The 27,236-nt window shown below is 42.2% G+C and overlaps 6 protein-coding genes across 6 annotated transcripts in view; 5 read left to right on the forward strand and 1 right to left on the reverse strand.

The window, feature by feature from the left end:
• LOC307258397 (uncharacterized protein) overlaps positions 1-12,688 on the forward strand; it is a gene marked incomplete at its 5' end in the record, with an annotated part of 12,717 nt that extends 29 nt beyond the window's left edge. The window contains 4 exons of the mRNA XM_080037919.1: positions 1-866; positions 1,469-2,203; positions 9,614-10,543; positions 11,165-12,688. The exon at positions 1-866 is cut by the window's left edge and continues 29 nt beyond it. Coding sequence (XP_079894045.1) covers positions 1-866; positions 1,469-2,203; positions 9,614-10,543; positions 11,165-11,940 — 3,307 coding nt within the window. The 3' untranslated portion in view covers positions 11,941-12,688. The remainder of the gene's footprint in view (positions 867-1,468; positions 2,204-9,613; positions 10,544-11,164) is intronic.
• f5 (coagulation factor V) overlaps positions 1-27,236 on the reverse strand; it is a gene marked incomplete at both ends in the record, with an annotated part of 70,928 nt that overhangs the window by 13,567 nt on the left and 30,125 nt on the right. The gene's annotated exons all lie outside the window — the stretch shown is intronic.
• Positions 5,606-8,600, forward strand: LOC307258658 (tripartite motif-containing protein 16-like; the record flags this gene model as incomplete). Its single annotated transcript, XM_080038288.1, has 2 exons — positions 5,606-6,500; positions 7,051-8,600. 2 exons carry the CDS (start codon positions 5,606-5,608, stop codon positions 7,818-7,820), a joined length of 1,665 nt encoding a protein of 554 aa, XP_079894414.1. The 3' UTR covers positions 7,821-8,600.
• Positions 13,722-16,432, forward strand: LOC307258660 (tripartite motif-containing protein 16-like; the record flags this gene model as incomplete). The annotated part of the gene is made up of 2 exons (XM_080038290.1): positions 13,722-14,616; positions 15,450-16,432. The coding sequence occupies 2 exons, from the start codon at positions 13,722-13,724 to the stop codon at positions 16,214-16,216; spliced, it is 1,662 nt and encodes a 553-aa protein (XP_079894416.1). The 3' UTR covers positions 16,217-16,432.
• On the forward strand, positions 18,153-21,507 carry LOC307258659 (tripartite motif-containing protein 16-like; the record flags this gene model as incomplete). Its single annotated transcript, XM_080038289.1, has 2 exons — positions 18,153-19,047; positions 20,695-21,507. 2 exons carry the CDS (start codon positions 18,153-18,155, stop codon positions 21,462-21,464), a joined length of 1,665 nt encoding a protein of 554 aa, XP_079894415.1. The 3' UTR covers positions 21,465-21,507.
• On the forward strand, positions 24,214-26,994 carry LOC307258656 (tripartite motif-containing protein 16-like; the record flags this gene model as incomplete). Its single annotated transcript, XM_080038286.1, has 2 exons — positions 24,214-25,108; positions 25,696-26,994. 2 exons carry the CDS (start codon positions 24,214-24,216, stop codon positions 26,463-26,465), a joined length of 1,665 nt encoding a protein of 554 aa, XP_079894412.1. The 3' UTR covers positions 26,466-26,994.

A 27,236-nucleotide genomic window follows, 5' to 3' on the forward strand; every position in this document is an offset into this window, starting at 1 on the left:
AACTTTCTCTTGTTCGATATGTCTGGAGCTACTGAAGGATCCGGTGGGTCTTCACTGTGGACACAGCTACTGTATGGACTGTATTAAAACCCACTGGGATCAAGAGGATTGTAAACAACTCTACAGCTGCCCTCAGTGTAGGCAGACATTCACTTTGAGGCCTGTGCTGATGAAAAACACCATGTTAGCAGATTTAGTGGAGGAACTGAAGAAGACTGGACTCCAAGCTGCTCCTGCTGATCACTGCTATGCTGGACCTGAAGATGTGGCCTGTGATTCCTGCACTGGGAGAAAACTGAAAGCCCTCAAGTCCTGTCTGTTCTGTATGGCCTCTTACTGTGAGAAACACCTCCAGCCTCACTACGAATCACCGACATTCAAGAAACACAAGCTGGTGGAGCCCTCCAAGAATCTCCAGGAGAACCTCTGCTCTCGTCATAATGAGGTAATGAAGATTTTCTGCCGTACTGATCAGCAGTGTATCTGTTATCTGTGTTCAATGGACGAACACAAAGGCCACGACACAGTGTCAGCTGCAGCAGAATTTACTGAGAAGCAGAAAGAGCTCGAGGGAAGTCGACTAAACATCCAGAAGAGAATCCTGGACGTAGAGAAAGATGTGAAGGTTCTCCAACAGGAGGTGGAGGCTATCAATGGCTCTGCTGATAAAGCAGTGGAGCACAGTGAGAAGACCTTCGCCGAGCTGATCCGTCTCATCCAGAAAACAAGCTCTGATGTGAAGCAGCAGCTCAGATCCCAACAGGAAACTGAAGTGAGTCGAGTCAAAGATCTTCAGGAAAAGCTGGAGTTGGATATCGCTGATTTGAAGAGGAGAGACGCTGAGCTGAAGACGCTGGCACAATACGGTAAGAAATTCACAATTTTCTTTTTCTGTGTGAAATGTTAAATGTGTTTGGGGCATTTTGGATCATTTCCAGGGTGATTTTATCTTATGTTGGGAAATACCTTGTCCCCTCTATCAGGATTTTCCAAATCAAATTTAAGAATATTAAATAGGGCTGTAACGATACAAAAGCTCACGATTCGATTTGTATCACGATTTTTGACCCACGATTCGAAACATACAACGATTTTTTTAATTTGAAAAGCATTTTATTTAAATAACATTCATAATAACAGTTAACTTAATGTCACATTTAATATCAAATAACTTGAACCTTCACCAAACCCTTCAACATTCATATAAAATAAAAAATAAAAATAAAAAATGGCAAAACCTTTCAAACTTTAAAAAGATCGTGGCTCTGTGTATCGCGATTCTCGATTCGATACACATATCGTTAGAGCCCTACTATTAAATATTTTTTTTAATACCACTTTGAATGAAATGTAATGCCAACTGCCCTCCAATAGAAGTTTATACGATATAATGGAGGAGCAGTATAGATTCAAGTTGTGTGTTCAATTAAAGATATTTTGTAAATTTTCTTCCCCGTTTCACACACAGAGGATCACAAACAGTTTCTACACGACTACCGCTCACTGTCTGCACTCAGTGAATCTACACACTCATCCAGCATCAACATCCGTCCTCTGAGATACTTTGAGGACGTGACAGCGGCTGTGTCAGAAGCCAGAGAGAAGCTACAGGACATCCTGAGATGGACAAACATCTCACTGACAGAGACTCAAGTGGATGTTTTACTGCCTCAACCAGAGCCCAAGACCAGAGCTGACTTCTTAAGATATTCACGTGGAATCACACTGGATCCAAACTCAGCAAACACATGGCTGTTATCATCTGATGGGAACAGGAAAGCAACAAACATGGATCAACAACAGTCTTATCCTAGTCACACAGACAGATTCACTGACACTGATTATTATTATCCTCAGTTTCTGAGTACAGAGAGTCTGACTGGACCTAGTCACACAGACAGATCCAGAGCTGACTTCTTAAGGGACGAACACACATTGCCGCGCGGCGAGTTTGAAGATGTATATCGAGCCCCGCCGCGCGAACCGGCGGCCGGCGGCGAGCGGTTCACGCGGCGCGGCCAGGGGCCGCGCGATAGGGGCGACGCGGAAGATGAAGATATTGAAGTTTCCGTCGCCGGCCGCAATAGCCGATCAGCGTTGAGCTCCTCCCGACGTAGTAGTAGTAGTAGTAAACCTTTATTTCGGTCCATCAAAGCACATCACATACGATCAATACAAAAAAAAAAAAATAATGGCCGAAAAGGTCTAGGCTGAAGCCGAGGCTTATTATGCCGACCCTTTTTACAATAATAGTAAGTTCATTATTAACACCTTCATTTACCATTATTAATTATATATATAAAGAAAAATACATAAACTGTATATATACTATATATATATATATATTTTTTTTTAACGTTTACAAATATATAACTCTCTGCAAATACATAATATAATATAATACAATACAACAAGATACAATATGACATAATACAATACAATATAACATAATATAATATAATACTATAAATATAATACACAAAAAATATAATATATATATTCATATTTTAACCTCTAAAATATATCATTTTCTACGCTTACACAACATAGCATAACATAACAGAACATAATATAATATAATAAGATACAATATAACATAATACAATGTAACCTAAGATGACACAATATTATAAATATACCATAAATATGAATATAATATACTATAAACATAATTTACCATGAATACAACATAAGATAAGATAACATAATATAACACAACACATAATACAATATAATATTCGAAAAAAAGAAAAACAACAAAAAAACTAAAACAAAGCAAAAACAAAGTCATAATGACGCTTTATATCTTTCTATTACCTTGGTTTTGAAATTCCTTTTGAATTTTTTAATAGAGTTGCACGTTTTTAGTTCAGAGTCCAATTGGTTCCATAGGTTGATACCTTTAACGGAAATGCACCTACTCTTAGTGTCCGTTCTTGCCCCTGCACTTCTAAACATAGGGGCAAGAAAGGACGTCACTCAGTTCGGAACCACATGCGCTATCAATGAGTCATCGGCCGGCGGGCGGCAAGCGGCCGGCGGCGGCGGACACAAATGAGCCAAATGAGCCAAAATGATCACGCGGCGCGGAACCTGCAATTCGCGTGGCCAACCGCCGCGCCGCGGAGTGCAGTGTGTTCGTACCTTTAAGATACTCGTGGAATCACACTGGATCCAAACACAGCACACACAAGGCTGTTATTATCTGATGGGAACAGGAAAGCAATATACATGGGTCAACCACAGTCTCATCCTAGACACACAGACAGATTCACTGGTGCTTCTCAGGTCCTGAGTACAGAGAGTCTGACTGGACGTTGTTACTTGGAGGTGGAGTGGAGAGGCAACAACGTTGGTGTAGCAGTTGCATACAAGAATATCAGCAGAGCAGGGGGTGGATGTGATTTTGGAAACAATGACAAATCTTGGGCCTTATATTGGCTCACAAACAGGTATGTGTTTAGTCACAACAGTGTCCATACTACCGTCTCAGGTCCTCAGTCCTCCAGAATAGGAGTGTACCTGGATCACAGTGCAGGTGTTCTGTCCTTCTACAGCGTCTCTGAAACCATGACTCTCCTCCACAGAGTCCAGACCACATTCACTCAGCCGCTCTATGCTGGAGTTTTTCTTTACTCAGGAGCCACTGCTGAGTTCAGTGAATTGAAATAGACAGAAGTGTTTGAAAGGACAGTGGGTTGAACTATACAGGACTAAGAACAGCTTCTTCCCCTCAGCTGGCAGACTGCTTACAAAGTACCCATCCCTATCTCACACTGGCTCCCTCGCACTCTCTTTTTGCACTTCTTGCCCTTTACTGTAGTTATAACTGTTGTATATCTATTTGCTGCACAGATATACTGTTTACTGTATCTATTTTCAAAGATGCACGTTGCTCAAGCTGATGTTTGCGTTCTGGTGAGACCCACCTACATTTCGTTGCATTGTAAACTTTTACTGTGTAATGACAAGAAAGTGACATATGTTAGGACGCACTCACACCAGGAAAATTTGCCATGTAACTTGCCCAAACATGATTGCCCCCCTCCCTCTCCGCTCCCCCGCTGGCCTGTACTCACACTGCTCCTAAAGATCTTGACCTAGTAGGCACCATTGCTTCTTGCCCTACGTCACCACGTATATACGCGGGCGGGTTCGCGATTGTTTTTGAATGTTTTCATCCGGACAAATTTGCAGCAAGAATTATACTTCTTCATCGCAAATTCTTCAGTAACCTCTTTAGTTGCATTAGTTTAAGTGGCCGCCTTAACTAGAATGAGCTGTGGGAAACACTGCTATTGTGTGTCTGTGTGTGTGTGATGTGCAATATATCTGTACAGGGTTTTCCCAAGAAAAGTCCTTAGGCACTGTGGCAAGTATCCCACAGGAAGGGGGTGGGAGATATGACCTTAAATGTACATCGCTGTATTTTTCATGTTTTGGATGGTGATGGTATTATATCATGATATTACTTTTGCTGTGTATTCTGTATTCTGGGAGGAGCAGCCTGGAATATCTCATCATGTAAATAAATGTAATATGGTGTCCGATGCAATAATTAAAAAGTTAAGAATACTCACATTTTCAAGGCAACTGTGTGCACTAACTTTTGTTATATTTTGAGGCTAAAACTAAAACTCCTAGGTTTGAAGGGAAACTGTCTACATTAGAGCCCAACAAATTATATTTTGTTGAGAGTAACTTGTTATTCATAAGTAACAACACTTAACATTTTTGAGTTCTATAAACCCAGATATGTTGTAACACTGTTCAATGTTTTTAATAAACATTTTCACCGACTTGGTTTTGTTTGTTTTCTTTATGACAGAGAATGAGTTCAGGCACAATTGTTGAAATTCTTAGTTTGTAGAAGTTTGTAAACGTATGAAATAGTGGTTCAATGGATAGCAGTTGATCCCCATGGTAACCATCAGGAATGAGTCCCAGACAGTTTAACTTGAACATTGATCTCAACGCCCTCATGTTGCTCTGACATTCCTGGGATAGAATGTTGGTCTGCTGCACCTTGAGAGAGAATCTGAAGGATTTATAAACGGCTATTTCATATCCAAATAAAAGGTCATACTGATGATTAACAGCCTATAGTGATCAAATGTTACAACCTGTGATTATACAGGAGCTGCTGTGATAGCCAGTGTGTGTGTGTGTGTGTGTGTGTGTGTGTGTGTGTAAATGGTGAGGTAACATTACAAACATACTAAGTAGTTCAAAAGAAGTATAACTTGTTTTGCATACAGTAGGCAAGGCAAGGCAATTCTATTTTTATAGCACAATTCAGACACAAGGCCATTCGAAATGCTTTAGGGGGCATGAAATACATCAAGATTAAAAAAAATCAAGTATAGAATAGACATTAGAAGAGCGAATAAAAAAAACTTGATATATTGCTTACAAACTTTCAAACAGCTCCACTGTGTTCATACCTGTCCTTGTTCCCTCCCCTTTACAACTACAGCTTGACAATGGGTGTAACCAACTAGAATCAGCTGACACGCCCCATTCACTGCACGCACACACACACACACACACTAGGTGCAGTTTCAAGGAAGTGAAACTCACACAGTCACTGACACAGAGAGGAGAAATGGCGCAGGCAGGAGTTTTGGATCGGGAAACTTTCTCTTGTTCGATATGTCTGGAGCTACTGAAGGATCCGGTGGGTCTTGCCTGTGGACACAGCTACTGTATGGACTGTATTAAAACCCACTGGGATCAAGAGGATTGTAAACATGTCTACAGCTGCCCTCAGTGTAGGCAGACATTCACTTTGAGGCCTGTGCTGATGAAAAACACCATAATAGCAGATTTAGTGGAGGAACTGAAGAAGACTGGACTCCAAGCTGCTCCTGCTGATCACTGCTATGCTGGACCTGAAGACATGGCCTGTGATTTCTGCACTGGGAGAAAACTGAAAGCCCTCAAGTCCTGTCTACAGTGTCTGGCCTCTTACTGTGAGAAACACCTCCAGCCTCACTACGAATCACCGACATTCAAGAAACACAAGCTGGTGGAGCCCTCCAAGAATCTCCAGGAGAACCTCTGCTCTCGTCACAATGAGGTAATGAAGATTTTCTGCCGTACTGATCAGCAGTGTATCTGTTATCTGTGTTTAATGGACGAACACAAAGGCCACGACACAGTGTCAGCTGCAGCAGAATTTACTGAGAAGCAGAAAGAGCTCGAGGGAAGTCGACTAAACATCCAGAAGAGAATCCTGGACGTAGAGAAAGATGTGAAGGTTCTCCAACAGGAGGTGGAGGCTATCAATGGCTCTGCTGATAAAGCAGTGGAGCACAGTGAGAAGACCTTCGCCGAGCTGATCCGTCTCATCCCGAAAACAAGCTCTGATGTGAAGCAGCAGCTCAGATCCCAACAGGAAACTGAAGTGAGTCGAGTCAAAGATCTTCAGGAAAAGCTGGAGTTGGATATCGCTGATTTGAAGAGGAGAGACGCTGAGCTGAAGACGCTGGCACAATACGGTAGGAAATTCACAAAAAAATGTTCTGTGTGAAATGTGTTTGGGGCATTTTAGAAAATTTCCAGGGCAATTTTATGTTTGAAGATACCTTGTCCCCTCTATCAGGATTTTCCCCCAAAAATGTAAGACTACTGAAAAAGGGCTGTAACGATACAAAAACTCACGATTCGATTTGTATTTGAACCATGATTCGATAAAACGATTTTTGAAATTTGAAAAGCATTTTATTTAAATAACATTCATAATAACAGTTAACTTAATGTCACATTTAATAACACATAACCTGAACCTTCACCAAACCCTTCAACATTAAAAAAAAAGAACGCGATTCTGCCTTCTCACACCGCGATGCGGGATCGTGGCTCTGTGTATCGCGATTCTCGTTTCGATACACATATCGTTAGAGCCCTACTATTAAATATATTTTTGAATGAAATGTAATGCCAACTGCCCTCCAATAGAAGTATATACGATATAATGGAGGAGCAGTATAGATTCAAGTTGTGTGTTCAAATAAAGATTTATCATAAATGTTCTTCCCCGTTTCACAGAGGATCACAACCAGTTTCTACACGACTACCGCTCACTGTCTGCACTCAGTGAATCTACACACTCATCCAGCATCAACATCCGTCCTCTGAGATACTTTGAGGACGTGACAGCGGCTGTGTCAGAAGCCAGAGAGAAGCTACAGGACGTCCTGAGAGAGACATGGACAAACATCTCACTGACAGAAATTCAAGTGGATGTTTTACTGCCTCAACCAGAGCCCAAGACCAGAGCTGACTTCTTAAGATGTTCACGTGGAATCACACTGGATCCAAACACAGCATACACATATCTGTTATTATCTGATGGGAACAGGAAAGCAACATGCATGGGTAAACCACAGTCTTATCCTAGACACACAGAGAGATTCACTGTGTATCCTCAGGTCCTGAGTACAGAGAGTCTGACTGGACGTTGGTACTGGGAGGTGGAGTGGAGAGGCGTACAAGTCTGTGTAGCAGTCGCATACAAGAATATCAGCAGAGCAGGGGATAAATGTGGATTTGGAAACAATGACAAATCTTGGGCCTTATATTGGTTCTCAAACAGGTATGAGTTTAGGCACAACAATGTCCATACTCCCGTCTCAGGTCCTCAGTCCTCCAGAATAGGAGTGTACCTGGATCACAGTGCAGGTGTTCTGTCCTTCTACAGCGTCTCTGAAACCATGACTCTCCTCCACAGAGTCCAGACCACATTCACTCAGCCGCTCTATGCTGGAGTTGGTGTTTGGTCTCTAGGAACCACTGCTGAGTTCAGTGAGTTGAAATAGACAGAAGTGTTTTAAAGGACAGTGGGTTAAACTATACAGTGTTTCCCACAGGACATATGTTAGGACGCACTCACACTAGGCAAATTTGCCCTGTACCTTGCCCAAACATTATTGCCCCCCTCCCTCTCCGCTCCCCCGCTGGCCTGTACTCACACTGCTCCTAAAGATCTGGACCTAGTAGGCACCATTTATTCTTGCCCTACGTCACCACGTCTATAAGCGGGCGGGTTTGGGATTTAGAGCGTACTTGTATCCAATTGTTTTTGAATTTTTTAATCCGGCCAAATTTGCAGCAAGAATTATACTTCCTCACCGCAAATCCTTCAGTAACCTCTTTAGTTGCATTAGTTTAGGTGGCCGCCTTAACTAGAATGAGCTGTGGGAAACACTGCTATTATGTCTCTGTGTGTGTGATGTGCATTATATCTGTACAGGGTTTCCCCCAGAAAAGTTGTTAGGCACTGTGGAAAGTATCCCACAGGAAGGGGGTGGGCGATATGACCCTAAATGTATATTGCTGTATTTTTCATGTTTTTGACTGTGACGGTGTTATATCATGATATTACTTTTTCTGTGTAACATATATTTTGGGAGGAGCAGCCTGGAATATGTTATCATGTAAATAAATGTAATATGGTGTCTGATGGAAAAATGTAAAAGTTAAGAATACTCACATTTTCAAGGCAACTGTCTGCGCTAAAGAAAATATATTTTGAGGCTAAAGCTACAACTCCTAAGTTTGAAGGGAAACTGCCAATATTTGAGCCAATGAATAATATTTTGTTGGGAAAAACTTATTATTCATAAGTTACAAAACATAAATTGTTTTAGTTCTACAAACTCAGATATTTTGTAACACTGTTCAATGTGCTTAATAAACATTTTCACCGACTTGGTTTTGTTTGTTTTCTTTATGACAGAGAATGAGTTCAGGCACAACTGTTGAAATTCTTAGTTTGTAGAAGTTTGTATATGTATGAAATAGTGGTGGAACTGATAACAGTTGATCCCCATGGTTACCATCAGGAATGAGTCCCAGACAGTTTAACTTGAACATTGATCTCAACGCCCTCATGTTGCTCTGTCACTCCTGGGATAGAATGTGGGTCTGCTGCACCTTGAGAGAGAATCTGAAGGATTTATAAACGGGTATTTCATATCCAAATAAAAGGTCATACTGATGATTAACAGCCTATAGTGAACAAATGTTACAACCTGTGATTAAACAGGAGCTGCTGTGATAGCCAGTGTGTGTGTGGGTGTGGGTGTGTGTGTGTAAATGGTGAGGTGACATTACAAACATATCAAGTAGTTCAAAAGAAGAATAACTTGTTTTGCATACAGTAGGCAAGGCAAGGCAATTCTATTTTTAAAGCACAATTCAGACACAAAGCCATTCAAAGTGCTTTACGGGGGCAAGAAATACATCAAGATTCAAATACGTCAAGTATAGAATAGACATTAGAAGAGCAAATGAAAAAACTGCTTTCAAACTTTCAGACAGCTCCACTATGTACATACCTGTCCTTGTTCCCTCCCCTTTAGAGCTACCTGTCCAGTTTGATGATGGGTGTAACCAACTAGAATCAGCTGACATGACACACACCCCATTCACTGCGCAAACACACACACACACACACACACGCAAGCACGCACACACACACACACACACACACACACACACACACACGCACACACACACACACACACACACACACACACACACACACACACACACACACACACACACACACACACACACACATACACACTAGGTGCAGTTTTCAAGGAAGTGAAACTCACACAGTCACTGACACAGAGAGGAGAAATGGCGCAGGCAGGAGTTTTGGATCGGGAAACTTTCTCTTGTTCGATATGTCTGGAGCTACTGAAGGATCCGGTGACTCTTAACTGTGGACACAGCTACTGTATGGACTGTATTAAAACCCACTGGGATCAAGAGGATTGTAAACATATCTACAGCTGCCCTCAGTGTAGGCAGAAATTCACTTTGAGGCCTGTGCTGATGAAAAACACCATGTTAGCAGATTTAGTGGAGGAACTGAAGAAGACTGGACTCCAAGCTGCTCCTGCTGATCACTGCTATGCTGGACCTGAAGATGTGGCCTGTGATTTCTGCACTGGGAGAAAACTGAAAGCCTTCAAGTCCTGTCTACAGTGTCTGGCCTCTTACTGTGAGAAACACCTCCAGCCTCATTATGATGTCCCTCAATTAAAGAAACACAAGCTGGTGGAGCCCTCCAAGAATCTCCAGGAGAACCTCTGCTCTCGTCACAATGAGGTGATGAAGATTTTTTGCCGTACTGATCAGCAGTGTATCTGTTATCTGTGTTTAATGGAGGAACACAAAGGCCACGACACAGTGCCAGCTGCAGCAGAATTTACTGAGAAGCAGAAAGAGCTCAGGGGAAGTCAACTAAACATCCAGAAGAGAATCCTGGACGTAGAGAAAGATGTGAAGGTTCTCCAACAGGAGGTGGAGGCTATCAATGGCTCTGTTGATAAAGCAGTGGAGCACAGTGAGAAGACCTTCGCCGAGCTGATCCGTCTCATCCAGAAAACAAGCTCTGATGTGAAGCAGCAGCTCAGATCCCAACAGGAAACTGAAGTGAGTCGTGTCAAAGATCTTCAGGAAAAGCTGGAGTTGGATATCGCTGATTTGAAGAGGAGAGACGCTGAGCTGAAGACGCTGGCACACTACGGTAGGAAATTCACTTTTTTTGTTTCTGTGTGAAATGTGTTTGGGGCATTTTGGATCATGTCCAGGGTGATTTTATCAAATGTTTAAAAATACCTTGTTCAGGATTTTCCAAATCAAATTTCAGAATATTAAATAGGGCTGTAACGATACAAAAGCTCACGACTCGATTTGTATGACGATTTTTGACCCACGATTCGATACATACTACGATTTTTTAAATTTGAAAAGCATTTTATTTAAATAACATTTATAATAACAGTTAACTTAATTAACATTTAATACCAAATAACCTGAACTTTCACCAAACCCTTCAACATTCATATAAAATAAAAAATTAAAATTAAAAATCGCCAAACCCTTCAACCTTAAAAAAAAAGAACGCGATTCTGCCTTCTCACACCGCGATGCGGGATCGTGGCTCTGTGTATCGCGATTCTCGATTCGATACACATATCGTTTGAGCCCTACTATTAAATATATTTTTAATACCACTTTGAATGATATGTACTGCCAACTGCCCTCCAATAGAAGTTTATACGATATGATGGAGGAGCAGTATAGATTCAAGTTGTGTGTTCAATTAAAGATATTTTGTAAATTTTCTTCCCCGTTTCACACACAGAGGATCACAACCAGTTTCTACACGACTACCGCTCACTGTCAGCACTCAGTGAATCTACACACTCATCCAGCATCAACATCCGTCCTCTGAGATACTTTGAGGACGTGACAGCGGCTGTGTCAGAAGCCAAAGAGAAGCTACAGGACGTCCTGAGAGAGACATGGACAAACATCTCACTGACAGAGACTCAAGTGGATGTTTTACTGCCTCAACCAGAGCCCAAGACCAGAGCTGACTTCTTAAGATACTCACGTGGAATCACACTGGATCCAAACACAGCAAACACAGAGCTGTTATTATCTGATGGGAACAGGAAAGCAACAAACATGGGTGAACAACAGTCTTATCCTAGTCACACAGACAGATTTACTGGTTATTATTATAATCAGGTCCTGAGTACAGAGAGTCTGACTGGACGTTGTTACTGGGAGGTGGAGTGGAGAGGTGCTTTAGTTTGTGTAGCCGTCGCATACAAGAATATCAGCAGAGCAGGGAGTGGATGTTTATTTGGAGCCAATGACAAATCTTGGGCCTTATATTGGTTCACAAACAAGTATGTGTTTAGGCACAACAGAGTAGATACTCCCATCTCAGGTCCTCAGTCCTCCAGAATAGGAGTGTACCTGGATCACAGTGCAGGTGTTCTGTCCTTCTACAGCGTCTCTGAAACCATGACTCTCCTCCACAGAGTCCAGACCACATTCACTCAGCCGCTCTATGCTGGAGTTTGTCTTTGGGGTAAAGGAACCACTGCTGAGTTCAGTGAATTGAAATAGACAGAAGTGTTTTAAAGGACAGTGGGTTAAACTATACAGTGTTTCCCACAGGACATATTTGAGGGCGCACTCACACCAGGCAAATTTTCCCTGTACCTTGCCCAAAGCATGATTGTCCCCCTCTCTCTTCACTCCCCCACTGGCTTGTACTCACATTGCTCCTAAAGATCTTGACCTAGTAGGCACCATTGCTTCTTGCCTTATGTCACCACGTCTATAAGCGGGCTGGTTTGGGATTTGGAGCGTACTTGTATCTAATTGTTTTTGAATTTTTTTATCCGACCAAATTTGCAGCAAGAATTATACTTCCTCTTCGTGAATCCTTCAGTAACATCTTTAGTTGCATTAGTTTAGGTGGCCGCCTTAACTAGAATGAGCTGTGGGAAACACTGCTATTATGTCTGTGTGTGTGCGATGTGCTATATATCTGTACAGGGTTTCCCCCAGAAAAGTTGTTAGGCACTGTGGCAAGTATCACACATGGGGTGGGTGATATGAACTATAATGTATATTGCTGTATTTTTCATGTTTTGGACGGTGATGGTATTATATCATGATATTACTTTTTCTGTGTATCCTGAATTTTGGGAGGAGTAGCCTGGAATATCTCATCATGTAAATATATGTAATATGGTGTCTGATGGAAAAATTTAAAGTTAAGAATACTCACATTTTCAAGGCAACTGTCTGCGCTAAAGAAACTATATTTTGAGGCTAAAACTAAAACTCCTAGGTTTGAAGGGAAACTGCCAATATTTGAGCCAATGAATAATATTTTGTTGGGAAAAACTTATTATTCATAAGTTACAAAACATAAATTGTTTTAGTTCTACAAAATCAGATATTTTGTAACACTGTTAAATGTGCTTAATAAACATTTTCACCGACTTGGTTTTGTTTGTTTTCTTTATGACAGAGAATGAGTTCAGGCACAACTGTTGAAATTCTTAGATTGTAGAAGTTTGTATATGTATGAAATAGTGGTGGAACTGATAACAGTTGATCTCCCCGGTTACCATCAGGAATGAGTCCCAGACAGTTTAACTTGAACATTGATCTCAACGCCCTCATGTTGCTCTGACATTCCTGGGATAGAATGTTGGTCTGCTGCACCTTGAGAGAGAATCTGAAGGATTTATAAACGGGTATTTCATATCCAAATAAAAGGTCATACTGATGATTAACAGCCTATAGTGAACAAATGTTACAACCTGTGATTAAACAGGAGCTGCTGTGATAGCCAGTGTGTGTGTGTGTGTGTGTAAATGGTGAGATGACATTACAAACATACCAAGTAGTTCAAAAGAAGAATAACTTGTTTTGCATACAGTAGGCAAGGCAAGGCAAGTCTATTTTTAAAGCACAATTCAGACACAAGGCCATTCAAAGTGCTTTACAGGGGCAAGAAATACATCAAGATTAAAATACGTCAAGTATAGAATAGACATTAGAAGAGCAAATGAAAAAACTGCTTTCAAACTTTCAGACAGCTCCACTATGTACATACCTGTCCTTGTTCCCTCCCCTTTAGAGCTACCTGTCCAGTTTGATGATAGGTGTAACCAACTAGAATCAGCTGACATGACACACACAGGCACACACACACACGCACACACACACACACACAACACACACACACACACACACACACACACACACACACACACACACACACACACACACACACACACACACACACACACACACACACACACACATACACACTAGGTGCAGTTTTCAAGGAAGTGAAACTCACACAGTCACTGACAGAGAGAGGAGAAATGGCGCAGGCAGGAGTTTTGGATCGGGAGACTTTCTCTTGTTCGATATGTCTGGAGCTACTGAAGGATCCGGTGACTCTTAACTGTGGACACAGCTACTGTATGGACTGTATTAAAACCCACTGGGATCAAGAGGATTGTAAACATATCTACAGCTGCCCTCAGTGTAGGCAGAAATTCACTTTGAGGCCTGTGCTGATGAAAAACACCATTATAGCAGATTTAGTGGAGGAACTGAAGAAGACTGGACTCCAAGCTGCTCCTGCTGATCACTGCTATGCTGGACCTGAAGATGTGGCCTGTGATTTCTGCACTGGGAGAAAACTGAAAGCCCTCAAGTCCTGTCTACAGTGTCTGGCCTCTTACTGTGAGAAACACCTCCAGCCTCACTATGATGTCCCTCCATTAAAGAAACACAAGCTGGTGGAGCCCTCCAAGAATCTCCAGGAGAACCTCTGCTCTCGTCACAATGAGGTGATGAAGATTTTCTGCCGTACTGATCAGCAGTGTATCTGTTATCTGTGTTCAATGGACGAACACAAAGGCCACGACACAGTGTCAGCTGCAGCAGAATTTACTGAGAGGCAGAAAGAGCTTGAGGGAAGTCGACTAAACATCCAGAAGAGAATCCAGGACGTAGAGAAAGATGTGAAGGTTCTCCAACAGGAGGTGGAGGCTATCAATGGCTCTGCTGATAAAGCAGTGGAGCACAGTGAGAAGACCTTCGCCGAGCTGATCCGTCTCATCCAGAAAACAAGCTCTGATGTGAAGCAGCAGCTCAGATCCCAACAGGAAACTGAAGTGAGTCGAGTCAAAGATCTTCAGGAAAAGCTGGAGTTGGATATCGCTGATTTGAAGAGGAGAGACGCTGAGCTGAAGACGCTGGCACACTACGGTAGGAAATTCACTAATTTTGTTACTGTGTGAAATGTGTTTTGGGGTATTATGGATCATTTCCAGGGACATTTTATCAAATATTGGGAAATACCTTGTCCCCTCTATCAGAATTTTCCCATTCAAATGTAATGCTATTAAATATTTTTTTTCAAATCAAATCAAATCAAATCAAATCAAATCAAATCAAATCAAATCAAATCAAATCAAATCAAATCAAATCAAATCCAATCAGTTTTATTTGTATAGCCAAATATCACAAATAGACATTTACCTCAGTAGGCTTAACATTCTATACAGTATGACACCCTGCTCTTAGACCCTAAGCCCTTAGCTTTTTATTACCACTTTGAATGATATGTAATGCCAACTGCCCTCCAATAGAAGATTCTACGATATAATGGAGGATCAGTAGAGATTCAAGTTGTGTGTTTAGGAAAGTCCTACGAATGCCTAGCTGTCCACGTTTAAACTCTGGCAAATGCATATAAAAAGTTTACCGTCAAAATCACCCAAAAAATAATTGTCTAATTTTACGGTGGCATTAAAAGACCCCTTCAAATGAATTTCAAGGGCAATTAAAGATATTTTGGGGGCTCCGGCCTTCGTTGCAGTGGTCCCGGGTTCAAATCTGACCCGTGGACCTTTACTGCAGTTCTTCCTCTCTCTCTCTCTCTCTCTCTCTCTCTCTCTCTCTCTCTCTCTTTCTCTCTCTCTCTCTGTCTCCCCATTTCAACTCTGTACTATCTAATAAAGCTTGAAAATGCCCAAAAAATAATCCTAAAAAAACCCATATATATATTTTGTAAATGTTCTTCCCTGTTCCAAACACAGAGGATCACAACCAGTTTCTACACGACTACCGCTCACTGCCAGCACTCAGTGAATCTACACACTCATACAGCATCAACATCCGTCCTCTGAGATACTTTGAGGACGTGACAGCGCCTGTGTCAGAAGCCAGAGAGAAACTACAGGACGTCCTGAGAGAGACATTGACAAACATCTCACTGACAGAGACTCAAGTGGATGTTTTACTGCCTCAACCAGAGCCCAAGACCAGAGCTGACTTCTTAAGATATTCATGTGGAATCACACTGAATCCAAACACAGTAAACGCATATCTGTTATTATCTGATGGGAACAGGAAAGCAACATTCATGGGAGAACAGTCTTATCCTAGTCACACAGACAGATTCACTGTTGCTTATCAGGTCCTGAGTACAGAGAGTCTGACTGGACGTCGTTACTGGGAGGTGGAGTGGAGAGGCTATGGAGTTGGTGTAGCAGTCGCATACAAGAATATCATCAGAGCACGGGGTGAATGTTTATTTGGATTCAATGACAAATCTTGGGCCTTATATTGGTTCACAAACAGGTTGGACTTTATGCACAACAGTGTCCATACTCCCGTCTCAGGTCCTCAGTCCTCCAGAATAGGAGTGTACCTGGATCACAGTGCAGGTGTTCTGTCCTTCTACAGCGTCTCTGAAACCATGACTCTCCTCCACAGAGTCCAGACCAAATTCACTCAGCCGCTCTATGCTGGAGTTTGTCTTTACTCTACAGGAGACACTGCTGAGTTCAGTGAATTGAAATAGACAGAAGTGTTTGAAAGGACAGTGGGTTGAACTATACAGGACTAAGAACAGCTTCTTCCCCTCAGCTGTCAGACAAAGTACCCATCCCTATCTCACACTGGCTCCCTCGCACTCTCTTTTTGCACTACTTGCCCTTTACTGTAGTTCTAACTGTTGTATATCTATTTGCTGCACAGATATACTGTTTACTGTATCTATTTTCAAAGATGCACGTTGCTCAAGCTGATGTTTGCGTTCTGGTGAGACCCACCTACATTCCGTTGCATTGTAAACTTTTACTGTGTAATGACAAGAAAGTGACATATGTTAGGACGCACTCACACCAGGGAAATTTGCCCTGTACCTTGCCCAAACATGATTGCCCCCCTCCCTCTCCGCTCCCCCGCTGGCCTGTACTCACACTACTCCTAAAGATCTGGACCTAGTAGGCACCTTTGCTTCTTGCCCTACGTCACCACGTCTATTAGCGGGCGGGTTTGGGATTTGGAGCGTACTTGTATCAGATTGTTTTTTAAGTTTTTTCATCTGGCCAAATTTGCAGCAAGAATTCTACTTCCTCACCGCAAATCCTTCAGTAACATCTTTAGTTGCATTAGTTTAGGTGGCCGCCTTAACTAGAATGTGCTGTGGGAAACACTGCTATTGTGTGTCTCTGTGTGTGGGATGTGCTATATATCTGTACAGGGTTTCCCCCAGAAAAGTTGTTAGGCACGGTGGCAAGTATCCCACAGGAAGGGGGTGGGAGATATGACCTTAAATGTACATCGCTGTATTTTTCATGTTTTGGATGGTGATGGTATTATATCATGATATTACTTTTTCTGTGTATCCTGAATTTTGGGAGGAGAAGCCTGGAATATGTCATCATGTAAATAAATGTAATGTGGTGTCTGATGGAAAAATGTAAAGTTAAGAATACTCACATTTTCAAGGCAACTGTCTGCGCTAAAGAAACTATATTTTGAGGCTAAAACTAAAACTCCTAGGTTTGAAGGGAAACTGCCAATATTTGAGCCAATGAATAATATTTTGTTGGGAAAAACTTATTATTCATAAGTAACAAAACTTAACATTGTTGATTTCTACAAACTCACATATGTTGTAACACTGTTCAATGTGCTTAATAAACATTTTCACCGACTTGGTTTTGTTTGTTTTCTTTATGACGGAGAATGAGTTCAGGCACAACTGTTGAAATTCTTAGTTTGTAGAAGTTTGTATATGTATGAAATAGTGGTGGAACTGATAACAGTTGATCCCTATGGTTACCATCAGGAATGAGTCCCAGACAGTTTAACTTGAACATTGATCTCAACGCCCTCATGTTGCTCTGTCACTCCTGGGATAGAATGTGGGTCTGCTGCACCTTTATAAAGAATCTGAAGGATTTATAAACGGCTATTTCATATCCAAATAAAGGTCATACTGATAATTAACAGCCTATAGTGCACAAATGTTACAACCTGTGATTATACAGGAGCTGCTGTGATAGCCAGTGTGTGTGTGTGTGTGTGTGTGTGTGTAAATGGTGAGGTAACATTACAAACAAACCAAGTAGTTCAAAATAAGAATAACTTGTTTTGCATACAGTAGGCAAGGCAAGGCAAGTCTATTTTTAAAGCACAATTCAGACACAAAGCCATTCAAAGTGCTTTACAGGGGGCAAGAAATACATCAAGATTCAAATACATCAAGTATAGAATAGACTAGAAGAGCGAATTAAAAGAAACTTGATATATTGCTTACAAACTTTCAAACAGCTCCACTATGTCCATACCTGTCCTTGGTCCCTCCCCTTTACAACTACAGCTTGACAATGGGTGTAACCAACTAGAATCAGCTGACACGCCCCATTCACTACACACGCACACACACACACACTGGGTGCAGTTTCAAGGAAGTGAAACTCACACAGTCACTGACACAGAGAGGGGAAATGGCGCAGGCAGGAGTTTTGGATCGGGAAACTTTCTCTTGTTCGATATGTCTGGAGCTACTGAAGGATCCGGTGGGTCTTCACTGTGGACACAGCTACTGTATGGACTGTATTAAAACCCACTGGGATCAAGAGGATTGTAAACAACTCTACAGCTGCCCTCAGTGTAGGCAGACATTCACAACAAGGCCTGTGCTGCTGAAAAACACCATAATAGCAGATTTAGTGGAGGAACTGAAGAAGACTGGACTCCAAGCTGCTCCTGCTGATCACTGCTATGCTGGACCTGACGATGTGGCCTGTGATTTCTGCACTGGGAGAAAACTGAAAGCCCTCAAGTCCTGTCTGTTCTGTATGGCCTCTTACTGTGAGAAACACCTCCAGCCTCACTACGAATCACCGACATTCAAGAAACACAAGCTGGTGGAGCCCTCCAAGAATCTCCAGGAGAACCTCTGCTCTCGTCACAATGAGGTAATGAAGATTTTCTGCCGTACTGATCAGCAGTGTATCTGTTATCTGTGTTCAATGGACGAACACAAAGGCCACGACACAGTGTCAGCTGCAGCAGAATTTACTGAGAAGCAGAAAGAGCTCGAGGGAAGTCGACTAAACATCCAGAAGAGAATCCTGGACGTAGAGAAAGATGTAAAGGTTCTCCAACAGGAGGTGGAGGCTATCAATGGCTCTGCTGATAAAGCAGTGGAGCACAATGAGAAGACCTTCGCCGAGCTGATCCGTCTCATCCAGAAAACAGGCTCTGATGTGAAGCAGCAGCTCAGATCCCAACAGGAAACTGAAGTGAGTCGAGTCAAAGATCTTCAGGAAAAGCTGGAGTTGGATATCGCTGATTTGAAGAGGAGAGACGCTGAGCTGAAGACGCTGGCACACTACGGTAGGAAATTAACTTTTTTTTCTGTGTGAAATGTGTTTTGGGGCATTTTGGATCATTTCCAGGGCGATTTTATCAAATATTTGAAAATACCTTGTCCCCTTTATCAGGATTTTCCAAATTACATTTAAGACTATTAAAGCCACTACGAGTAACTTGGTCCCTTGGCGGCCCCTTTGGACAAAAGCGGTAGTATTTTTACGACGCCAGCTGTCGTGAAGCTGTTTTCTAGCTCGTGCCGGGCGTGCGAGATTCAAATAATCAGGAAGCGATATAGTGCATGTCCGTGTGTAGAAAGTGTGAGGGCACCGGACTCTTTTCGGCTCCGTGAGAGTGGTTAGTGACACAGCATCAACTAATGCCAGTAAGTGCGACACACACCTGATTGCAATGAGTTGATGCAGCAGCGTCACCTAACTACTCTCTCTCACGGAGCTGAAAGATTACGTGTCCTCACACAAAGCGAATGAACGAGACGGCAGTTAGTGTGGATCACGATGAGGTCATGTGTTTATGTTGTTATAAATAATTATTATTTCAGACGAATAATGGTCATCTGATGATGCTGGTGAGGCAAAGTAAACTTTGTTTTAGTAGGCTATCGCTCATTCATTTATAATAATAATAATAATAATAATAATTGCTTGGATTTATATAGCGCCTTTCATGATACTCAAAGCGCTTTACAGGGTTCCAGACAATTCGTTCACACACAGTCATACCGGTGGTGGTAAACTACCATAGTAGCCACAGCTGCCCTGGGGCAGACTGACAGAAGCGAGGCTGCCATTCAGCGCCATCGGCCCCTCCGACCACCACCTCAAACATACAGCAGTCATACACATTCACACGAGGCAAGGTGGGTGAAGTGTCTTGCCCAGGGACACAACGACCATGACACAAGTGGCCGGGCTGGGATCGAACCGCCAACCCTAGGATCATTGGCCAACCAGCTTAACCACCTGAGCCACAGTAAACACTGCAATTCGATCCCGTGAAATGGTGTATACGTTGCTTGGCAACGTCCTTCCGCTCGTCTACCACTCTCCCTTTTAGCTTTTCTTCATTGCATTTTCTTTTTTTTCTTTGATGGTTCAGCCCCGTTATCAGTCATTTATGACGACAAATAACTGTCTCAAACAAAGCGTTTTTGCGCCACTCTGAAATCTGCGACCAATACGGATATGTGACCAAAGAGCCTGCACGCGCGAACCGAAAATCGGACTGGGTGTGCGACCAGACCAAACGCAGTAATAAAAACTATATAAAAACGTCTTTCTTTGCACTGATGGTCTCGTTTGCTGTTAAAGGTAATTTATGATTATCAGAGGAAACATGAGGCTGTTTAAAAGATATTTAAATGTTACTCGGAGCTGCTTTAAATACTTTTTTTAATACCACTTTAAATGATATGAAATGCAGACTGCACTCCAATAGAAGTTTATACGATATAATTGAGGAGCAGTATAGATTCAAGTTGTGTGTTTAGGAAAGTCCTACGACTGCCTAGCGGTCCATTTTTTAAGCTGACCGTTAAAATCACCAAAAAAAAGAATTGTCTATTTTACGGCGGCAATAAAAGACCCTTCAAATGAATTTCTATGTCAATTAAAGATATTTTGTAAATGTTCTTCCCCGTTTCACACACAGAGGATCACAACCAGTTTCTACACGACTACCGCTCACTGTCTGCACTCAGTGAATCTACACACTCATACAGCATCAACATCCGTCCTCTGAGATACTTTGAGGACGTGACAGCGGCTGTGTCAGAAGCCAGAGAGAAGCTACAGGACGTCCTGAGAGAGACATGGACAAACATCTCACTGACAGAGACTCGAGTGGATGTTTCACTGCCTCAACCAGAGCCCAAGACCAGAGCTGACTTCTTAAGATATCTATATGGAATCACACTGGATCCAAACACAGCAAACACATGTCTGTTATTATCTGATGGGAACAGGAAAGCAAGAAACATGGGTCAACGTCAGTCTTATCCTAGTCACACAGACAGATTCACTAGGCAACCTCAGGTCCTGAGTACAGAGAGTCTGACTGGACGTTGGTACTGGGAGGTGGAGTGGAGAGGCGACAACGTTGGTGTAGCAGTCGCATACAAGAATATCAGCAGAGCAGGGGATGACAGTTTTTTTGGAAACAATGACAAATCTTGGGCCTTATATTGGTTCACAAACAAGTATGTGTTTAGGCACAACAGTGTCCATACTCCCGTCTCAGGTCCTCAGTCCTCCGGAATAGGAGTGTACCTGGATCACAGTGCAGGTGTTCTGTCCTTCTACAGCGTCTCTGAAACCATGACTCTCCTCCACAGAGTCCAGACCACATTCACTCAGCCGCTCTATGCTGGAGTTAGGCTTTACTCTACAGGAGACACTGCTGAGTTCAGTGAATTGAAATAGACAGAAGTGTTTTAAAGGACAGTGGCTTGAACTATACAGACTCAGACAATGATCCACAAAGTGACAGACCTTATATGAACAGACAATAGACAGTGCATAGTGCATTATACTTGAGGTTGGCTCTCTACCTGAATTCAACCTGTTAATCAACTGAATACTCCTTGGCAGTGCTCTGTTTTTTTTTTTTTTTTTTTTTTTTTTTTTTGGTATTTTTATGCTTTATTGATAGTGTAGAGACAGAGTTGAAATGGGGCAGAGAGGGGAGTGATATGCAGAGAACGACCGCGGGCTGGAATCAAACCCGGGTCCGCTGCTGGCCGAGGCCCATGGGGGGGGACGCCCTACCAACTGAGCTAAGGGCGCCCCCCCTCTGTTTGTTTTTAAATGAGACATTATGTTTCCACCTGGACCTGAGTAACTCCTACGTAAGGTTTACTGTTCATTGATTTCAGCTCAAGGTAACTGAACCATCAAGGACCAGACATCACTGCAGAGGGCGGTGAAAATGGCCCAATGCATAACCAAGACCACACTCCCTACCATCACCTCAATATATGAGAAGAGGTGTCCGTCAGAGAAAATATATATTCCTTAATAATTGTATAACATTTATCGCTTAAACATTCATACTTGCTGTAAACTTTGTCCCAGTGAACGTAACACATCTGGGTTTTTTTTACTTGTTCACATTCACATGAGAACATGGCAAAAAGATTCATGAGAAACAATTGGAGGAAAACTCCCTAAAACTCCCAATGCATTACTTGATTGGACCAACTATGAATTATAACACCTGCATCCTGTGAGAGCATCTTCTGTGGTTACACACACACACACACACACACACACACACACACACACACACACACACACACACACATACACACACACACACACACACACACACACACACACACACACACACACACACACACACACACACACACACACACGAAATGTAACAACGCACACACATTTGTGGAGATAAAAGCTCTGATCCTGTGTACTATCTTCAGTTGATTTCTCTGTTGCATTTGTGTAACATGTGAATTTGCTCATTCTTGCAAATCTAAACTAAAGTTTCTGCTGATGCTTTTGAAATCTGACTCCTGACTCTTTGTGCTTTATTTCTGTTGCAAACGTTGTTATCAGTTTTTCTGAACTATCGAATTAGAATATTTCCTTAAAGGGACACTGTGTAACATTTTAAGTAATTTATTAGCTAAAATCAATATCCTCGTTCATAAATATGTCTTTATTGGTGTAAAATCACCTCTGCCAATAATCTGAGTTATCCTCCTGAGCGGGGAATTAAACACTAACAGTGGTTGCTATGCCCAAAGCATCACAACCTCTAACTTTGGTGACCATGCCCTAAACACAAGCACCAACCCTACAAACACAATATGTGCTTTGCACTGTGTTTGAAATTCTCCAACACACTTCTTGCAAAACACTACACACTGTTTTATACATAAGACACATTGTTCAAAAAGGAAATCTCCTGCACTCATTGGGAAAACACATCTAATTAAAACACAACCAAACTTGGAAAATCACACAGACTCACACACACGAAAAGTACAAAATAAAACTAATTGAATACCAATCAGTGTGAGCCTTAGCACTACAAATAATAGTCCTCAGGTGAGCTCAGCTTCTTTGTGAGACAGTAAGAGTCAGGGGAAGAGGACAAGAGAGAGCGGTAGGAGGACGAGGACAAAGAAGGCAACAGACGGAGACAGGGTCACTATAGTGGACCATGTTATAGATCATGGCCTAACACTATAGGAGTCTGGGCAGAGAGTCCAGCCCATATACACAATAGCCCCATAATTAGGTAATTTAGACTGAATATCAGGAATATATTCGCTGTTGCTTCTCAAAGGATGACATTGAGTGTGATGTCGATGAGGCGATGTGGCCAGACGCAAACAGGAGGCGGTATCCAAAGGATTCATAATCCACCCGCCCCATTCCTTACAACACTGTTTTTTTTTATTTTCTCATAATTGTTTCAGAGTTTACAGTGTAGTAGTGACACACTGAATTGCTTGTTGAACTGCATCCGACATATTGTTTTTTTTGTTGGCCAAAACCTTGACATTGCAAAATACACTTTTTTTTTCAGATGCTTTTTTATTTTTATTTTCATGTGTCTAGATGAACTGTAGTGAATCAATCTTTCACACAAAAAAAAATCAGTATGCGACTTTTAAAGTAAAAAACCATCCAAAGTACTGAATACAGCTGTGTGTTGCATAAAGCCCATCTGTGTGTTGTTGCTGCTAGGAAAGAGTCATTCAAAGGTGCATGTGTGTAGTGTTTTGATGCTAAAAACAGTTTAGGTTTTGTTTCAAGAGCTTCATTTTGCCGTATAAGTTAGAAGTTTATCTCCATGTGCTTTGTCCTATTCGGCCTGTGTGTTGAGTTTTGACACAGTGAGCCAAAGTCTGCAGCATGTGTGTAAGCAGTTGGCAAAAACTGTAACAGCTTGATAACCCCTCCCTTCTCTTCCTTCCTGCTTTCAAACAGACAGCTCCACTATGTCCATATATGTCCTTGGTCCCTCCCCTTTAGAACTACAGTTTGACAATGGGTGTAACAGACTAGAATCAGCTGAAATGACACACACACACACACACACACACACACACACACACACACACACACACACACACACACACACACACTAGGCGCAGTTTTCGAGGAAGTGAAACTCACACAGTCACTGACACAGAGAGGAGAAATGGCGCAGGCAGGAGTTTTGGATCGGGAAACTTTCTCTTGTTCGATATGTCTGGAGCTACTGAAGGATCCGGTGAGTCTTGCCTGTGGACACAGCTACTGTATGGACTGTATTAAAACCCACTGGGATCAAGAGGATTGTAAACAGATCTACAGCTGCCCTCAGTGTAGGCGGAAATTCACTTTGAGGCCTGTGTTGCTGAAAAACACCATGTTAGCAGATTTAGTGGAGGAACTGAAGAAGACTGGACTCCAAGCTGCTCCTGCTGATCACTGCTATGCTGGACCTGAAGATGTGGCCTGTGATTTCTGCACTGGGAGAAAACTGAAAGCCCTCAAGTCCTGTCTGGTGTGTCTGGCCTCTTACTGTGAGAAACACCTCCAGCCTCACTACGAATCACCGACATTCAAGAAACACAAGCTGGTGGAGCCCTCCAAGAATCTCCAGGAGAACCTCTGCTCTCGTCATAATGAGGTAATGAAGATTTTCTGCCGTACTGATCAGAAGTGTATCTGTTATCTGTGTTCAATTGACAACCACAAAGGCCACAAAACAGTGTCAGCTGCAGCAGAATTTGCTAAAAAGCAGAAAGAGCTTATGGGAAGTCGACTAAACATCCAGAAGAGAATCCTGGGCGTAGAGAAAGATGTGAAGGTTCTCCAACAGGAGGTGGAGGCTATCAATGGCTCTGCTGATAAAGCAGTGGAGCACAGTGAGAAGACCTTCGCCGAGCTGATCCGTCTCATCCAGAAAACAAGCTCTGATGTGAAGCAGCAGCTCAGATCCCAACAGGAAACGGAAGTGAGTCGAGTCAAAGATCTTCAGGAAAAGCTGGAGTTGGATATCGCTGATTTGAAGAGGAGAGACGCTGAGCTGAAGACGCTGGCACACTACGGTAGGAAATTCACTAATTTTCTTTTCTGTGTGAAATGTGTTGGGGGCATTTTGGATCATTTCCAGGGACATTTTATCTTATGTTGGGAAATACCTTGTCCCCTCTATCAGGATTTTCCAAATCAAATTTCAGAATATTAAATAAGGACTGTAACGATACAAAATCTCACGACTCGATTAGTATCATGATTTTAGACCCACGATTTGATACATACAACGATTTTTGAAATCTGAAAATCATTTTATTTAAATAACTTTTATAATAACAGTTAACTTAATGTAACATTTATTAAAAAAATAACCTGAACCTTCACCAAACCCTTCAACATTCATATAAAATTAAAAATGTGATGCCTTCTCACACCGCGATGCGGGATCGTGGCTCTGTGTATCGCGATTCTCGATTCGATACACATATCGTTACAGCCCTACTATTAAATACTTTTTTTTAATACCACTTTGAATGAAATGTACTGCCAACTGCCCTCCAATAGAAGTTTATACGATATAATGGAGGAGCAGTATAGATTCAAGTTGTGTGTTCAAATAAAGATATTTTGTAAATGTTCTTCCCCGTTTTACACACAGAGGATCACAACCAGTTTCTACACGACTACCGCTCACTGTCTGCACTCAGTGAATCTACACACTCATCCAGCATCAACATCCGTCCTCTGAGATACTTTGAGGACGTGACAGCGGCTGTGTCAGAAGCCAGAGAGAAGCTACAGGACGTCCTGAGAAAGACATGGACAAACATCTCACTGACAGAGACTCAAGTGGATGTTTTACTGCCTCAACCAGAGCCCAAGACCAGAGCTGACTTCTTAAGATATTCACGTGGAATCACACTGGATCCAAACACAGCAGACACATGGCTGTTATTATCTGATGGGAACAGGAAAGCAACATACATGGGTCAACAGCAGTCTTATCCTAGACACAGAGACAGATTCACTTATTGTCATCAGGTCCTGAGTACAGAGAGTCTGACTGGACGTTGGTACTTGGAGGTGGAGTGGAGAGGCTACGACGTTGGTGTAGCAGTCGCATACAAGAATATCATCAGAACAGGGGATGGATGTGGATTTGGATACAATGACAAATCTTGGGCCTTATATTGTAACACAAAGAGTTATGTGTTTAGGCACAACAGAGTAGATACTCCCGTCTCAGGTCCTCGGTCCTCCAGAATAGGAGTGTACCTGGATCACAGTGCAGGTGTTCTGTCCTTCTACAGCGTCTCTGGAACCATGACTCTCCTCCACAGAGTCCAGACCACATTCACTCAGCCGCTCTATGCTGGAGTTGGTCTTTGGAATAAAGGAGACACTGCTGAGTTCAGTGAATTGAAATAGACGGAAGTGTTTGAAAGGACAGTGGGTTGAACTATACAGTGTTTCCCACAGGACATATGTTAGGGCGCATTCACACTAGGCAAAGTTGCACCGTGCCTTACCGAAACATGATTGCCCCCCTCACCTTACTCACCTGTACTCACTCTGCTCCTAAAGATCTGGACCTAGTAGGCTCCATTGCTTCTTGCCCTACGTCACCACATCTATAAGCGGGCGGGTTTGGGATTTGGAGCGTACTTGTATCTGATTGTTTTCGAATGTTTTCATCCGGCCAAATTTGAAGCAAGAATTTTACTTCCTCTTCGTGAATCCTTCAGTAACCTCTTTAGTTGCATTAGTTTAGGTGGCCGCCTTAACTAGAATGTACTGTTGGAAACACGGCTATTGTGTGTCTCTGTGTGTGTGATGTGCTACATATCTGTACAGGGTTTACCTAAGAAAAGTTGCTAGGCACTGTGGCTAGTATCCCACAGGAAGGGGGTGGGTGATATGACCTTAAATGTATATTGCTGTATTTTTCATGTTTTGGACGGTGATGGTATCATGATATTACTTTTTCTGTGTATCCTGTATTCTGGGAGGAGCAGCCTGGAATATCTCATCATGTAAATAAATGTAATATGGTGTCTGATGCAATAATTAAAAAGTTAAGAATACTCACATTTTCAAGGCAACTGTCTGTTCTAAAAAATATATTTTGAGGCTAAAACTCAAACTCCTAGGTTTGAAGGGAAACTGCCAATATTTGAGCCAACTAATAATATTTTGTTG

This window comes from Ammodytes marinus, assembly GCF_949987685.1.
Source record: "Ammodytes marinus genome assembly, chromosome: 12".
In the NCBI taxonomy this organism is placed as follows: domain Eukaryota; kingdom Metazoa; phylum Chordata; class Actinopteri; order Uranoscopiformes; family Ammodytidae; genus Ammodytes; species Ammodytes marinus.